Raw genomic sequence first — 15,708 nt, 5'->3', positions numbered from 1 at the left:
GCTCGGGCAGCGGGGGAGCACAAGGCGAGGCCTCACGGCCGGAGCCTCCCGTGCCGGGCGGGAGCGCCCCGGGGCCGCGCTGAGGGAGCGCCCGCTGCGGGAGGCGCTGCGCATGCGCAGAGCGGCGGGCACGGCCCGTGCCCCGCCATTCCCGCGGCCGCCGCGCGAGGGCGGCAGAGCCCAAGGAAGGGCGGGATCCTCGCGCGCGGCCCCGCCCGGTCCCGACCCCGAGCCTGGTCCCGATCCCGGTGCCGGTCCCGGCCCGTGGTAGCAGCGCTGCCGGCCGCCCTCGGCACGGCTGATGGCACGGTAAGGGCTGCGCCTCCCGCTCCCAGGTGTCCAGGGCACCCCCCCTTCCCACCCTGCTGAAACGGAGCCTCGCGTTTCAGAGGGAAGGAGGAAACGCCTCTGGCCCTTTAAAAATGTCTTTTTAACAAAGAAACCCTCTTAGTTGCACGCTTGCAGTGAACACCCAACACCTGCGGTCTCTTCCTTAGGAGCCCAGACTGTGCAGGCCCAGATTTCCCATGAACTCCCCCATGGCACTGCAGCCCAAGAGTCTCGCTGTTCTCAGAAGCCATTCCCCCTCTGCAGCCATCAGCTGCCTTGCCTGACAGCAGGAACCGTCTCTGTAACACCATTTCTCTTCAATAATAAGGCCTTTGAATTATTCTTTCCCCTGTAACTCCCACCTTGGGAACAGCACATTCCTTCCTTCAAGTCTCCATAACCAATGTTCAGTCAGTACCATTCATTTCGAGAATTCAGTTCCTGCTCCCCTCCCCTCTCCACCCCAAAGGCATCCCACGAGTGTGACAGAGCTGTGATGTCAAGATGTAGCTCAGGAAAATGGTGCCGTGACAATTTGTAGGACAAAGGCAAGTGTATGTTCAGCAGGCAGTGGGACTACAGGGCACAGCAGTGCTCCCAAGGAGGAACACAGGAAGGAGTTGTTTTGGAGTGGCTGCCCCAAGGTGCTGGTGATGGAAGTACAACCCAACTTTTGTTTATGGGAGAGCACACCCTGCTATAGCCACATCTCAGACAACTGCAGCTAAACATAAACCTGCAGAATAAAACTCTGCAGATTTTAACACTCAGGCTCTGACTCCACAGTCAAAAGAGAGGAGAAGTTGAAATTTATTCTCACAAATGACTAACAAATGACCAGAGGCACTCAGGCTGCACAAGGACACACATGGTCTTCAGTAAAAGTTTCATTTCTGGTATAAAACAGTAACGCCATTTTTAAACAAAACCTACAGGTAAAGAGAAAGTATCACATCTTAACAAAAAGGATTTATTGTGACTAAACAAAATGTACAATGTTTCCCAAATGACAGAGTGTTTTCAAGACTCTCTGAAGTCTGCAGGTCCATTGGGTAACTTGATCACTTCATAGCCTGCAGTTTGATCAAGCTACTTTTTGCCAGACTTCTTTATTCCACCACTGGCTGCCAAAAGAAACAACACAGCTGGTTAGGTGACTGTGACAGAGCTTAGCTCCAAATGCAGTTCCTCATGAAGATGAATCCCCCCATCAGACAGCCTGCACAGCCCTGGTTCCCACTGGTGAATTGTTTTTTATAATGAAGAAATTCATCCTCTCAGAAGACAAGCACTGGATCTTTTTAAACTTGGAGGACTGTGGAAAAAGCCTACATGTAACACATCTGAAAAGAAAAGACTGGCGTGCTAAAAAAAAGGAGCAATGTCCCTGCACATACCAGGGTGCCAGACACAGTGATCTGCCTGCTGAACCAGAACCTGCATCATCTGGGGATGAAAATGCATAGAAAAAAAATAGCCTCTGTTTGTTTCATATCATCTGTACCTGCCATCAACTTATTTATCTATGTCAAATACCCCAGAGGCACCTGCCTTTTTATGTCTGTCAAGCAAAAACATTAAATTTTTGAAGCCAGCAAGGCCCCCATCTCTCCTGCCAGGATGGCACCTCGCTTACCCAGGGGCCCTTTTCCAGCAGCTTTTGCTTTCATCTCCTCAAGTTTCTTCTGCTCCTCCTTCTGTTTTTGTTTGAATGCCAGATCCGTCTGAAGGAAAGAACAGCAGCATTTTTTAGCATCTCTTCCACAGAAATATTCAAAAACAACTGAGAAGCAATGAAAAACAAATGTACTATTCCAGCAGCAACAAACACCTGACTGAACCCAGGCAGGATGGCAGAATAATGCTAAATATGCAGAATATTGCAAAACTATCACAAAGACCACAAACTGAACTCTGTATGTTTCGTCTTTCTGGAATTATTTCTCATTCTGAGATTATGATTCCTCTGGCTGATAGATGTTTGCACTAACACCATTCATGAACATACCCTCAGTGACACATGACACCCAGCAAACAGGTACTAACAAAAACATTTGGGCTATAAAGAATGTAAATAAAGCAAGGCTAAAGTAAAAGCATAATTTTTTTTAAATCCTCCCACATATATGTCATTTTTGCTGGGTTTAATAAATTTGTATTAATTCCAAGCCATCTAATGAGACTGCTGGCAAATTGTGCAGGCAAGGCAGCAATTGAGCCTCCTTGCTGGATGGGCCTCCAAATCCAGGAGAAGTCAGACATACTCTGTCCCTTAGATACACATTCTTCACAGACACCAAGGCTGGAAAGGACCCAGATTTTTAACTTGACACTCAGGACTTTGGGGAAACTGAAATGAGGACCTTGACAACTGAGATTCCACAGATTCTTCACCAATCCAGTCTGTGGCTCATCTTTACAACTGCAAAGCTTTCCTCTTCTTTGATTAAAGCCTCCCTTGCTGCAATGTAACCGTATTACTTCCCCTACCTACCCCTCACAGAACAGAATATTCTGTTTCTCTCTCCAGGTTTTCCTGTCTCCAGCTGGCTAATGTGTCTTTCCTAGTAAATCAATCCCTCACATTTATCCACTTCTGTGGGGTTTTTCTTGCAATGTGTTGTTCCCAAGTGCTCACAGTATTGCAGAGCTGAGACAAAAATAAATATTACATCATTTGACACACAAATGTTTCTAACTTGCATCCTTGTAAACACTCTATTAGTTCTAGCATTTCTTTAACAATAAAGCTTATTTAGAAAGCTATGATTTTTTTTCTTTTTCAAAGAGGTATTGTATTTGCTTTTTTCCAAACAGTTGCACCTCATCCATCATGCACTATTCACAGAAATAGAAGCTGACATTCATCCTTAAATGTAAGAGTTCAGAGTATCTCTAACACGCAATTCACTAGTACATAATTTAATATATTCACTAGTACTTAATTCATCCAAGCTACACAATAATCCCAGGGGCCGAAGTGATTGACCGAGCTCAGCTCTCAGTCTCACGCTTCGGCATCTGCTGCATCCACCAGCATGGTGGAACACGGGCAGGATGTCATCATGGCATCAGAGAAACACAGAATGGCTTGCGTTGGAAGGGACCTTAAAGATCATCTCGTTCCAAAGCCCCGTCATGGGCAGAGACACCTTCCACAAGCCCAAGTCACTTCAAGTTTCGTCCAAGCGAACACTTGCAGGGATGGAGCAGCCGCAGCTTCTCTGGGCTGTGCCAGGGACTCATCACCCTCACAGGTAAGAATATCTTCCTAATATCTAATCCAAACCGCTTCTCTTGCACTTTGAGCCCGTTCCCGCTCGTCCTGTCACTGCCTGCTCCTGTAAATGTCAGCAGGAACCCGCGGGCAGCCAGGCCCGCCGGCTCCCTCACGGCCGGGCTCTCCCGCCGCCGCCGCCGGGGCTCTCCCGCCGCCCTACCTCATCCAGGTCCTTCGTCTGCTTCTTCGGCTGCTTCAGCGGCTTCTTCTTGCCGCCTGCAAAGACAGAGGGGACAGTGAGGGCCGGGCGGGGCCGGGCGGGCGGCACCGGCGGCCTCGGGCCCGGCCTTACCCTCCCGGCCCGACATGGCTCCGCTCGCTCCGCCCGCTCCCGCCGCTCCTGCCGCTTCCGCCGCCGCTTCCGCCGCCGCCGCTTCCGCCGCCGGGCCGGGGCAGGTACGGGGCGCGGCGGGGCCGGGCCGGGGCCGGGGCCGGCCGGGAGGGGAGCGGCGGCTCGGCCGGGTCGGTGGAAGGGCCCCCGGGCAGGGACGGGGTCGGTGGTGCGGAGGAAGCCGGCGGCGGGATGCGGGGGCGCCTCGGCAGCGCCGGGCTGCGCTCGGCCCGGCGCGGGAGCGCTGCGGGAGGCGGGAGCGCAGTCCCGCTGGCCACCGGCTCTGTGCGCCGCAGCTTTCGGGAGTGTGTTTGTCAGAGCCGCAGGCAGAGGAAATGCTTCTTGCGAGGGAGGCCAGAGAGGAACCAGGCACGTAATGTCAGGTTAAGCTGTCACAACTTTCTTGTGTCCTCTAAGCTCAGGCTGAGATCACGTTCATCGGAGTCTGTGACTGCATGCATAGAAATTCTTCTTCAAATCTCAACTTTTTCCCTCTTCTTTTTCTATTCTCCAGTACTCTGAATATTAGGTTAAACTCTTCAGGAAGTAATGCAATTAAGAGAGGGGAATTTTGCACTCTGGAACAGACAAAATTGAATTGATGTTTGTTGTGGCCTGCAATGCAGAGTAGGTGTTCAACACTGCTGTTGACAGGAGATGTGTGAGTGATGCTGGCAGGAGTGAGAATTTCTTTCATTTCCATGTTCTTGTGGGTTTGATCTTACATGTTATGTATGTAAAACAACTGGTAAGATTTTCATAATGCCACTTGGTGTTATTATTAGTTGTTAGAACTAGTCAGCAAGGGAATGAACCTGTGGTGGTCAGAATTTTTCCAGCTGTTTCAGTACTTTTTTGTGGAGATGGCTGTATTAACCACCTAAAATTAACAAGGAAATCTGTTTTAAATAAATTTTTAAACTATGCAGCAGCTATCAAGTGTTCTCAGTAATTTATGTTTTCATATTATATTAGTCAAAATCTAATACAGTCATACTCAAATTTCATATAAAACCCGACTGAAAAGTTCTCCAGTTTCTAGTTTTTAGAATAACGTGCCTCAGTTGAATTCTAAGATCATATTTAAAATCAGTATACAATAAACCATAACTAGCAGCCTGCTTTTGCAGAGTAAGCAAGAATTTTAAGCTCATTTTAAAATGCAGTCCTGTGTGTTAGAATGCTGTGCATTCATTCCCTGAGATTTTTCTATCCTTGTGGCTGGTCCTGGTTTATTATTTTGTAGGCAGTCTCATGGGAATGCTTGTATTCGGTTCAGCACTTCTGCGTTTTCCCTCTGTCCTTTGTGTTTTTGTCTTTGCATCCTTCAGCACTTCCTATATCTGTGCAGTGTAAGGTAAAGAGAATGATCAAGCCACACTTCTTTTTTTATCAAGATTTTGTCCCCTCTCTGCCTTTTTTCCTTTTCTGTTCTTTTGCAGAATTGTGAGTAACTACCTGAAGCACAAACCACGTCGTGCAGTCACTGCTCTGCTGAAGCACTAAATTTCTGAATTTCTCTGAAGTTACTCCTGCTGTTTCTGGATCTGCACATGATCGCTGCTCACGCCGTGGGTGAATTAGTTGTCAAGAAGCATGAAGCATGGTGGGAGTACTTCCTAACAGAAAATCAGGAATCTGTGGCACAATTGCACTTTGTTGAAAATTTTGGAAAGTTCTCTAGGTAAGCAGTGTGTAAAAGTAGCAATGGTTTAGTCATTCTTGAATTGATTTATTTTGGCACACGTGTAGTTGAAGAGCTACAAATCAGCCATGCTTCAATAACTTCTCTTCTTCTCCTTATAGCACTTTTATTTAGTAATTAAATTGAAGACATGGGGCCTATGAAATACAAATCAAGTGTATCCTCAGTGTCCTGTGGTCTGCAGTATCACCATTCATTGATGAAGTGGAATCCCAAAGTGAATTTACACGTGGTGAGGACTTACTGCCCATCGGCGCCCAAGAGGCCGGAAGCCAAGTCTGCAGTGGAAATGGCCATGGGTCTCCTTCATCGCATCACAGAGTCTGGGACTGCTATGGGGAAAAACTCCCTCCAAAAAGTGTCTGCAACGTGCAGGAATTGGTGGGACAGATACGAAGAATTTGTTGGAATCAATGAAGTTCGAGAGGCTCAGGGAAAAGTGACAGAGGTAAAGATGGAGATAATGTGGAATTTTTTAAATTATGAATAGAGCTATATGAAGCATAAACACTGTCTGAGGCAGAAAAGGTTATCCAAGGAGAATTCTGTCTTTTTTTTTGCTTTGTGTGTCTGTGCAGGTACTGTGAATGTGTTCTAGGCTATGCATGTAGTAAATAGAGCTTATCCTCTGAATTGAAATGGAGTGTGTTTTATTATGTTGGTGGTTTTTTCCTCCCCCCCCCCCCCAAAAAAAATTATATATAATTAGCAATTTAGGTCTGTATGGTAGTAAGTCTCTAAAATAAATGCTCTTTCTTCTCAGGCAGAAAATGTCTTTATGATAGCACGAGGGATAGTTCGAGAGGCTCGTGAAAATGTAGAAGCCCAACAGATTAAACTGAAGGAAATTCGGGATCGCTTAGACAGGGTCTCTCGGGATGACACCCAGTATTTAGAACTGGCTACTCTGGAACACAGGTTGCTGCAGGTAATTTGTTGGTACTTAAACACTGGTGAATGTGTTGAAAATTTGTGTGCTTTGTTTCCTCCACTAGTGATTGATTGTTTTTGTAGATGCAGTTCAGTCCTGAAGTGATCACAGTTAATTTCTTAGGGTAGTTGTTTTACTTAGTTGTTATCAATGGTCTGATCCCCTGTGCAAATTTTATATGTTAATGCCAAAGTAGAGTAGTAAATTTGGAGAATCAAATGGAAGATAATGAGACAATTAATTGTTGTAGTGGTGACCTGTACATGAGTGGTTAAGAAAAAGCTGCCGTTCGATGAATTAACTCTCCATGCAATGAGAGAAACTCTTTTCTGGCTAACCCATGGAAGTTCTCTCAGCTGCTTTCTGCTGGTGTCTGGAGAAGTTAGCAGGGCTGAAACAGTGAACATTATGGGGAGTGAAAGACCTTGCTCACTCATACCCATTTGCTATCATCACATGGCAGATTCTCATGTACAAGATCTTCAGCTGTGATTCCTGATAACCTTTTCCATTTCTCAGACTTAGAATGATGCTTCATTGACTTAAGTAGGATTAATAAAGAAAATCCCACAGGCAAGGGAAAATTTCTGAAACTACTAATAGATATTCCCAATTTCCATTCCTTCAGCTGCACTGGAGTTTGGGGATTGGTTTGGTTTCTTTCCTTTAGTATAGACTTCATAGCTTCATATTATACCTTCTCTTTTCATCACTCTGTTTCTTGCAGGAAGAGAAGAGGTACCGAGCTGCATATTTAAATGCAGAAGAATCTGAGAGAGAAAAGTTCTCTCTCTTCTCTGCAGCTGTCAGGGAAAGCCACGAGAAGGAACGCACAAGAGCTGAAAAAACAAAGAACTGGTCTATTATTGGCTCTGTGCTGGGAGCTGTTATAGGTGTTCTTGGTTCCACCTATGTCAATCGTGTAAGGCTGCAAGAATTGAAGGTCTTGGTGCTTGAAGCACAGAAGGGCCCAGTAAATTTACAAGAAGCCATCAAAGAACAGGCCTCCAACCATTACTTGCAGCAGAAAGATCTCAGTGATGTCATAGAAGACCTAAAAAAGGTGCTGCAAACAACAGCATCGAAGGGAGGGAAAGAAGGGGCTTTGTTAACTAGAGAAACCAGGAATGACTCCATAAAAATAGATTCTCTTTTAATGCCTTTAAATGAGCAGCTAAACTACATTAAACAAGTCAGTTCATGTCTGGGGAGTTTACAGCAGCAGTTTAACAGTCTGCAGGAAAGCATCACACGGGTGCTGTCGGAGCTGCAGGGTGTCAGAGTGGCCATCCAGTCCCGACCTACAGAAAGAGTGATGCCAAGGCCTGCAGGGGAGGGCAAGGGCCAGGCTGCTGCTGTGAGAGATGTGATTCTGGAGCTGTGTGATACCGAGCGGAGACTGGAAACGCAAATCAAGAGAAGTTCTATTTACAGCACTGCACTGACATGTGCTATGTTTGCCATTACTCTGCCTGTACTCTATATCATCCTGAAAGGGAACTGATCCCTAATTAATTGCCACAGCTTAGTAGATTAATAAAGGAAAACTTGCACTCTGAGTACCTGGAGTACAAGTCCAAATAAAGCTGCTGTAGTGTTTCTCATTATGCCTTCTCCTGTATATTTGAAATACTTGAAAAGCCTTAGTCCATTACTGCTGCAGCCTCCATGTCAAGTCTCTGTCACACTGTGCTTTTTAACAAGCAAAGGAAATGCCACAGCTTGATCTGTTCATTTCATTCACTGTGTCACTCTTCCTGTCTAGTCTTGTGTGTCAAAACAGCACCGAAAATGCCCCTTTCAGCCCCAAATTGCATCTGTGAGGCCCAGAATGGCCCCTTCAGACCCTGAGCTGTACCCCTGCTTGCTCCCAGTGCCCCACATCATCCCACAGTGGTTCCAGTTGTTCCCATCAGGCTCTAACTCACCCCAATGGGCCGCAGTTTGCATCCCCGGTGGCCCCAGTAGCCCAGGACAAGCCCTGCAGTGTAATCAGGTACAAACCCTGGGTACCTGACCCACAGATCCCTGTGCCCAGCCCCAAGCCACCCTGCAGCCCCCAGCCACCTCCCAGACCCCTTGAGGTTCTGGGGTTCAGACACATTTATTGCTGGGACAGACAGGGTGTGGGGCCTGGCCCATGAACTGGTGCCCCTCCATGCCCACTGTGCCCCTCTCCCCCAGGTATGGGCACAAGGAGGAGTCTTCCTCCATTGCACAGTGCCAGAACTGAGCTGAGGTGAGCCCCCCAAGTCCTGCATCCCCTCAGAGCCATCACTGTTCCCCTGTCACCTCCTTCCCCTCCAGGACACCATGAACTCTACTACATCTTCACCACCCCACACTGTGGCCACTGCTGGACCAAGTGACAGAACCTCAAGATGGACATGATACAACTGATTAAATATACAGTGATTTTCATTCTGGAGCTGCATTTGTGATTTCCTGTTCCAATTACTCCTTTGCTCTGTCGATTTAAATGCCTCATGTATAATTCTCTGTATTTTGCTCTTTATTTCTTCATAGTTTTGCCATTTGTTCATTCAAAATCATTAGGAGTTATCTTAACAAACAGCTGGATGATGAATTTAAAATACATTGAAGCTACACAAGGTAACCTTTTCTGAGGATGGTTTGTCATGAAGTATCCAAAACATTTCTAAAGCTTCAGCTCTTTGTTATTGATATCTCCATGTCCCTTCAGGCAGGGAAAGAGGGAAAGGGTTCAAATCCAGAGCTGTATTAAGTATGATGGTGTTTATTCTGACAATATAAGCCAATTATGCTTTCTCTGCAGCCTCCTTAACCCGTCATTCCCAAGGTATTTTGTGGTTTTAGCAATCATCTATGGAGCAATCACTTTCTTATCCTGCTAGTATCTCATTGGGACTTTCTCCAGGTTTGTTGTTTTGGGGTTTTTTCCTAACTTGTCCTACCTGGCAATTGAAATGTTACTCTACAGCAGGTGCTTTTAAGCCAGTACATTAGCAGCAATAGACACAAACTACAAAATAATATTTGGAAAGAAGTGAAAGGTCCAGCTGCCTGTTTTTCCTGGAAGGATGAAAATTGGCTGGTTGAGGCTAAACACTTGCCTGAGCAGTTAAACATCAGTATCTGTGTGTGGCCTCACACAAGGTTTCTGCTATGGCTCAGATAAGAGATGGTTTTCTCCCTGTGATGGCAGCAGATAGGCAAATCCAGTGTGGGACTTCTGCTTCACAGGCACTTCTGTGGGACCTCTGCAGACAAAGGAGCAGCGTGTCACTCCATGCTGTGATGCTTTGTGTGAGCAACTCCCCTGTCTGGTGCACACTGCTCTGGTGGGACTTCCTCCTGCTCTAAGAGACTCTGAAGTTTTGATTGCAAGCTCCTGAGACTGCAAGATCTTTGGGACAGGATCTTGTGGCACCACCTTCGTTTGGTATCACTGGGTGCTAATGACAGAATAAAGAAACAGTGTTAGGAATTACCTTTGATGATTCACTACCTGTAAGAGAAATGAAAGTGCAAAAGGTGGTTTTGGAAAGGGCCACTGCTGATTTATACATTGATTATTTAGAGTGTGAAGTGAGTAACAAATATTTGTCAGGGAAGCAGTTTGATCTGCTGGCTTCAGAACTGGGATAAAAATTCCCTTACACTTATCTGTATCAAGAAGTGTGCATACAGATCAATAGAATTTTTCAAATCTAAAATATTTCATTTTGTCATCTCACAAATATTTTTACAGGTTATATTTCTTGTAGGATCTTGATGAAAATCAGACAACTGTGTAGTTAAAGAGGAAGGATTAGTGCAATGGTTCTATTTGTAATTTGCCACACTAGTCACTGAAAATTTTGTTCTGCCTTGGGGTTTGGGGTATTTTTTCAGTTTAACTACATTAACTTGGCTCCCCTTGCTATAACTGGCTGAATTTTTTATTTGACATCACTGAACATGTGGATTGTATATATCAGCATGGTTTTTAAATGCTGAAGGTTAGGCAGCTAAACTTAAAAGCCAGGGAGCATTCACTGAATTGTACTCAGTGACATCAAAAATGAGCAGAGGTGTGAGACCAAACTTCTGTACAATAAATGAGAATACAAAACTGAGGGCTGTTTATTGCTCTAAAGAAATCTGCTTTTTACCCATTTAAAGAGAGTATTATGAGAGTTTGTAGCTTTAATTCTATGTATAGTTACAGGAAGAAAAAGTCAGTCAATGACTGTATGAACAGTCAATGAACAGTGGCAAACAAATCTGTAATAAATGATTGTTTGAAATAACACCTGAAATTTGAGAAGAGCTGCAAGGTGTATGTATCAAGATGAAAATAACTGGTCATTTGTAGGAAGTTGCGAAGACTCAGGAGCAGATCCTGTGTGCAGCTGGCAGAGCTCTGTGTTACAATAATTACCATGGCTCACTTAGTTCTGCTCTTCCTCACTAAATCCTCCTATGTGAAGTGACAGCAGAATAATTTCAATTAGGGAAAAACCCTTGTAATTAACTGTGACTATATAATAATTAGGAGAGAAGATTTATGTATTCCCTCAATCCTGGATTAATCATCACTTCATTGTGGCAATGATCTAAATGTGTAGCTTGGCACTGCGCTGTATGTGCACCCCAAAGCCAGAAGGTGTGGCTGCAGCAGTGGCAGCTCTGCCTGGGCTGGCTGAAGGCAATATCCAGGAGGATGCTAAAACATGGACTGTGTGTATAATCTGTTTTGTGCTTTGTGCTTAAACCTTTGTCATGGTAACACAGGCAGCAAATACATGAGTTTGAACAAAACCAGCACAGCCGCACAGGGGGTGTTTACCTGGGCACTCACCTCAGTTCAGGTACATTTGCAGCAGTGATTTATACAAGCACATGGCATCTCAGTGCATGTTTCCTGATGATTCAGCCAGGACTAAGTGAATACTTTTTGCCTGTGCTCTTCAAATCTATTCTAGTAAAACCAAAAAAAAAAAAAAAAAAAAGAAAACACACACACACACAAAAAATCCCCCCCCAAAAAAACCCCAACCAAGAAAACCACACACATCAACCTGCATTCTGTTGTTCTGTTGTTCTGTTGCATACCTTTGGGTTATTAAAAAGGTTTATAATAGATAGCGGAGTTTTCATTTTGGAATGAGGTCTCTCAGCAGATCCTTTCTTCAACAACTAATTTCTGCTTGCTAAGGCCTTTTGAGACTTGAATTCTTACTCTGTGAGCAAAGACCTCTCTAGGCAGGACGGTTCAGCCCTGGGCCCCAGTGCTCATCCGAGGGGGATGGTGGCTGCAAATTCCTACCCAGGACGGAGCTGGGTGCTGTGTGCAGCTCAGAGGAAGGCAGTGCTCATTCAGATTAGTTCCTCTGTCTGGCAGGACACAGAAGCTGAATTAGGAGAACCTGGTAAGAGCAACAGGAAGCCCTTTGATAGATATTAACTATAGAAAAATGGGTGGCAGTGGCCTGAGCTTGGCCCTTGCTAAGCTATTTTGGGTTCTTACTGCTCCTTGAGAAACCACCAGTAACTCAAAAGCAAACAGCTTGTGGCTATGGAAATAACTGTGAATGAGGTCACTGCAGACTTCTAACAGTAGGTGCATTCTGAAGAGTAAAGTTGCCCTTCCTTCAGCTCATGAAAGAACCAGAAAATGTTGCTCAAGAAGACAGGACAAAAGCAGTTAGATGTAGTGTAACAATCAGGATATACATATATATATTTATTTATTTATTACTACTTGGGTTTTGAATATTCCAATATTTTAGGACGTGGTCGGAAGTTGCAGGTGCTCCTGTTGATTTCTTTGTATGTGTTTGTTTGGAAAAGACAGTTCCTTTCACAACATGCCTTCTAAAAACAAATACTTCCCTCTTTGTGGAGCACAGGAGTGGTAGAGATGTCCTGTTTACCTCAGAAAAAAGTTTGAGATTTGCTGTAGGAATGAGGTTTGTGAGCTAGGAAAAGGCAGACAATGCTGGATTTGTCCATATTATATTTAGAACTGTGTTTTATTGCCAGATTTTTGCTAGGAAGTTACATTCATGACCTCACTCCTAAAGCAAAGAGAAGTGAGATTTTTGGTGCTTGGCAGCTGGGTGATCTGAGAAGGTCTGTGCTCAAACACAGCAGCAGAGCTCCAAGATAAAGGGATTGCCACGAGCATCCCAAGCTTGTTCTGCTGTGTTCTGCAGGGAGAAAGGCAAACCTATGCAAATAGGTGTGTGCTCAGAGTCTCTTGCTCTTCCCCTGCAGCTTCTGGGGTGTTGGCTACTTTTTACTCAAAATCCTTAAACATCAACAGATTGCTGCCAGCAGATCTGTAGGTGCCCAAATGGCCATAACAAATACCTTAATGCTGTTTCTGAATGTTCTGACAACTGAAAGCTTGAAAGGAATGGAGTCAGATATGAAGTAGGGCAGATGTAGTTAACCTTCAGCTGGTCCCTGAATTACTGCTCTAAATACACTTTATTCCCAGAAGCTATAGACAGTATTCACATATCCCTTGTGACTTCCTTAACTTTTCTCATCTCCTACTTGGAGGGGAGGAAGAGCAAGAAGGAAATCAAAAGGAGCATAAGCAGCTGCTTGCCTTGTGATTATCATAATAGTTACGTAAGAAACTTAGCCAACCTGCTTAGAACCAGACATTAACTAGAGTTTTTACAGAAAATGATCCTTTAGGGATTTAAATATACCAAAAACAACACAAGAAAACAAACCTTCTGAACAAATGGAAATCAAAATTGTTTTTATTTCTTCTTCAAAATGTTTGTTCTTTTGTGACACCATTTTCAGCTGTATAATGTTTGAGAATTAGCTTTTTCTCTAGGGTTTGATTGGTTTGTTTGGGTTTTTTTAAGAACTGCTAAATTTTTGTGCAGACTGATAAAAACTCTTCCCAGGAGGGGGAATGGTTAATCCCACAGTGGTTTTACACCACCCTTGTCTCTCAGAAGGGCTGTAAGAGGGGCGGGAGGGGGACACTGTGACATCCCTAAAGGGCACAGGAGCTCTTCTTGCCCTGCTCCCAAGGCAGGCCCTGTCTCCAGCTCCCTGCACCAACCCTGCCATGGGACAGAAGCAAAAGCCTCTCCTTTCAAATCTGCTCTCACGGGGGTTTTTGCTGCTTTTTAAGTGAAGCTTGCAGATGTTTTTTACCAGACAGAAGGGGCTGCAGGTTGGGACTGGCTCTGGAGGAAAGGCACAAAGGGGATTAGTGTTTTGAGTCAGGATTGGGCTGGAGCAAAGAAAAGTTAGAGATTTTTTTTTTAATGCTCTTAGTCACCAAAACTGGATTTTGGCAGATGCAATTTGAGTGCAGTTAAAATGTGTCTGATTAGTGAGATGATAATTCTGTGAGCTCTAAACTAAAGAGGGATTCAGTGAGTGGGGTGTGGTAATAGGATGGCTTTTTCTGTGCTGGGAGAAGAACAAGTAAGGGATCATTTCCTCATGGGAGGGAGCCCTCATGGGTTCTGCACACAGCATAACCAAGGAGCAAAGGTCCAGAGAGGCAGCCAGCAGTTGCCTCTGAAATAATCCTTCCTTTGGGAGACCACAGTCATGCTGCCAGATCCTGGGGACTGTTCAGCATCTCTAAACTTTCAGACTTTTTTTTCCTTCATAAAATTTGGGGGCTGGGAGTCAGAGAGACTGATGTATTGTAAGAAAGACAGTAGATGTTTAATGACACTTCTGAACGTGGGATTTGTACCAACTCTGTCCCTCTGAAATGTCAGAAATGAACGTGGGAGGAAAGCCAGATTCAGACTTTCAGAGCAGCTTTATGCCTTCAATGGAGATGTGTAGCTTCGTCTGTAGCCAAAAAGGAGAAGTGATGGGCACCCCAGCATAAGGCAAATTCTGTACTTTGCACAAACCAGGCCAGTGCACTCTTCCTCAGTTTGCTTTTACCTGCAGCTCCTGTAACACTTCTTCACATCCTCAGAGATGTTTTCTTTCCTCCACACAGAGTTTGTGGCCGGGTGCTTAAGGCATAACTCCATCTTTTGTCTGGGGTTGCCAAACATCTGGCAGTCAGCTCAGCAGGCAAATGACCAGTACTTACAGCCAGTCACTGCATGTATAGCGAGTCAGTTGTTAGACTAACTGTATATTCACTGATCAACAACACAGCAGAGCACAGCACATCTGGGGAACACAGAAGTTACAGTGTGAGAGAGAAAAATGGGAGCATTAATTCTGTCCCTCTGTAGAACTGTCACTGACAGAACTTACCCCTAATTCAGAGAGAGGATTTTATGCAGTCAGTTCTCAGTGGCAAGAAATGCCTTTGTCTCTTTCACGGAGCACCAGCCTCTGCTCTGCCCATAACTGGAGCTTCCAGCTTCACAGGAATAAAAATCACAAAACCAGCAGTCAGTTTATATTACACATATCACTTCAGGCGCTTCTGCTTTATGGTGCTTTTGTCTCCGCCGACTTCCAGCTAGAGTGGTATGTCCTTCGCTGTTTTGCAACTAGAATAACTCTGCTTTTGTCACATTCTTCAATCTCGCTCGTGTGCTGGTTCCCACATGCGCTGCAAGCTGGAGCTGGGCTGTGCCTAAGCCTGCCTGTGCTGTGTGTGCAGGGGGGACACGCTGGGTTTGCTGGCGGGTTCGCAGTCAGGTTCTGTTCCCGGTGCCCCGTGCCCTCCCCACTCACCCGCACCTCTCACCGGTGGGAGAGCCGAGCACAAAGGCTTGTCGAGCCTGACCGCAAAGTTACCTTGCTACAAATGCAGAGAGGAGATAAACGCTGCGATTTCTCCCAAAATACGCAGCTTTATGCACAGCTCTCATCAGCGGCGCCGCGGACCCCTCTGGGGCAGCTCTGCGCGCTGGGACGGGCCGGCACCGCCGCTCGTTTTGGCGGCAACGTGCAGAACACTCCCGCTGCCCGGGCCTCGCTCGGTGCAGGCGGAGCTCGCCGTGCCCGGCGGCAGGAGCCCTCGGCTGGCCGTGCCCAGCTCAGGAGCCCTCGGCCGCCGCCGGCCCCCGCGATGGGGATCCCGGGCACGGCCCGAAGCGCGGAGGGGCCGCTGGCCACGCCCCCTCCCCGCGCCAGCCAATGGGGTCTCGCCGCCGGCCTCGTGCCGGAGGGGGGCAGCCGGATCCTGCGGGGCGGGGCCGCTC

At 46.0% G+C, this 15,708-nt stretch overlaps 1 protein-coding gene and 2 long non-coding RNA genes across 6 annotated transcripts; 1 reads left to right on the top strand and 2 right to left on the bottom strand.

Annotated features, from left to right (window-relative positions):
* Positions 1-1,279: 1,279 nt before the first annotated feature.
* LOC102060987 (uncharacterized) lies at positions 1,280-3,989 on the bottom strand. Its single transcript, XR_271184.4, has 4 exons — positions 3,903-3,989; positions 3,771-3,826; positions 1,967-2,054; positions 1,280-1,454 (listed from the first exon to the last, which is right to left on the bottom strand). It is a non-coding gene; the product is annotated as an uncharacterized LOC102060987 (long non-coding RNA).
* CCDC51 (coiled-coil domain containing 51) lies at positions 3,436-8,184 on the top strand. Of its 4 annotated transcripts, none has more exons than XM_074550573.1 (5): positions 3,436-3,587; positions 5,384-5,625; positions 5,748-6,094; positions 6,410-6,574; positions 7,305-8,184. In XM_074550573.1, exons 3-5 carry the CDS (start codon positions 5,777-5,779, stop codon positions 8,079-8,081), a joined length of 1,260 nt encoding a protein of 419 aa, XP_074406674.1. In that variant the 5' UTR covers positions 3,436-3,587; positions 5,384-5,625; positions 5,748-5,776; the 3' UTR covers positions 8,082-8,184. The 4 variants fall into 4 exon arrangements, with proteins under 4 accessions (XP_074406674.1, XP_005488395.1, XP_074406672.1 ...); XM_005488338.3 differs by lacking the exon at positions 3,436-3,587 and adding an exon at positions 3,906-4,006; XM_074550571.1 differs by lacking the exon at positions 3,436-3,587 and adding an exon at positions 4,071-4,310.
* A 5,265-nt stretch (positions 8,185-13,449) lies between these two features.
* LOC113459449 (uncharacterized) lies at positions 13,450-15,704 on the bottom strand. Its single transcript, XR_003380687.2, has 2 exons — positions 14,810-15,704; positions 13,450-14,722 (listed from the first exon to the last, which is right to left on the bottom strand). It is a non-coding gene; the product is annotated as an uncharacterized LOC113459449 (long non-coding RNA).
* Positions 15,705-15,708: the final 4 nt, after the last annotated feature.

This window comes from Zonotrichia albicollis, chromosome 12 (assembly GCF_047830755.1).
Source record: "Zonotrichia albicollis isolate bZonAlb1 chromosome 12, bZonAlb1.hap1, whole genome shotgun sequence".
NCBI classification, from domain to species: domain Eukaryota; kingdom Metazoa; phylum Chordata; class Aves; order Passeriformes; family Passerellidae; genus Zonotrichia; species Zonotrichia albicollis.
The sequence above is the reverse complement of the archived record's forward strand: the minus strand, read 5'-3'. Positions and strand labels throughout refer to the sequence as shown.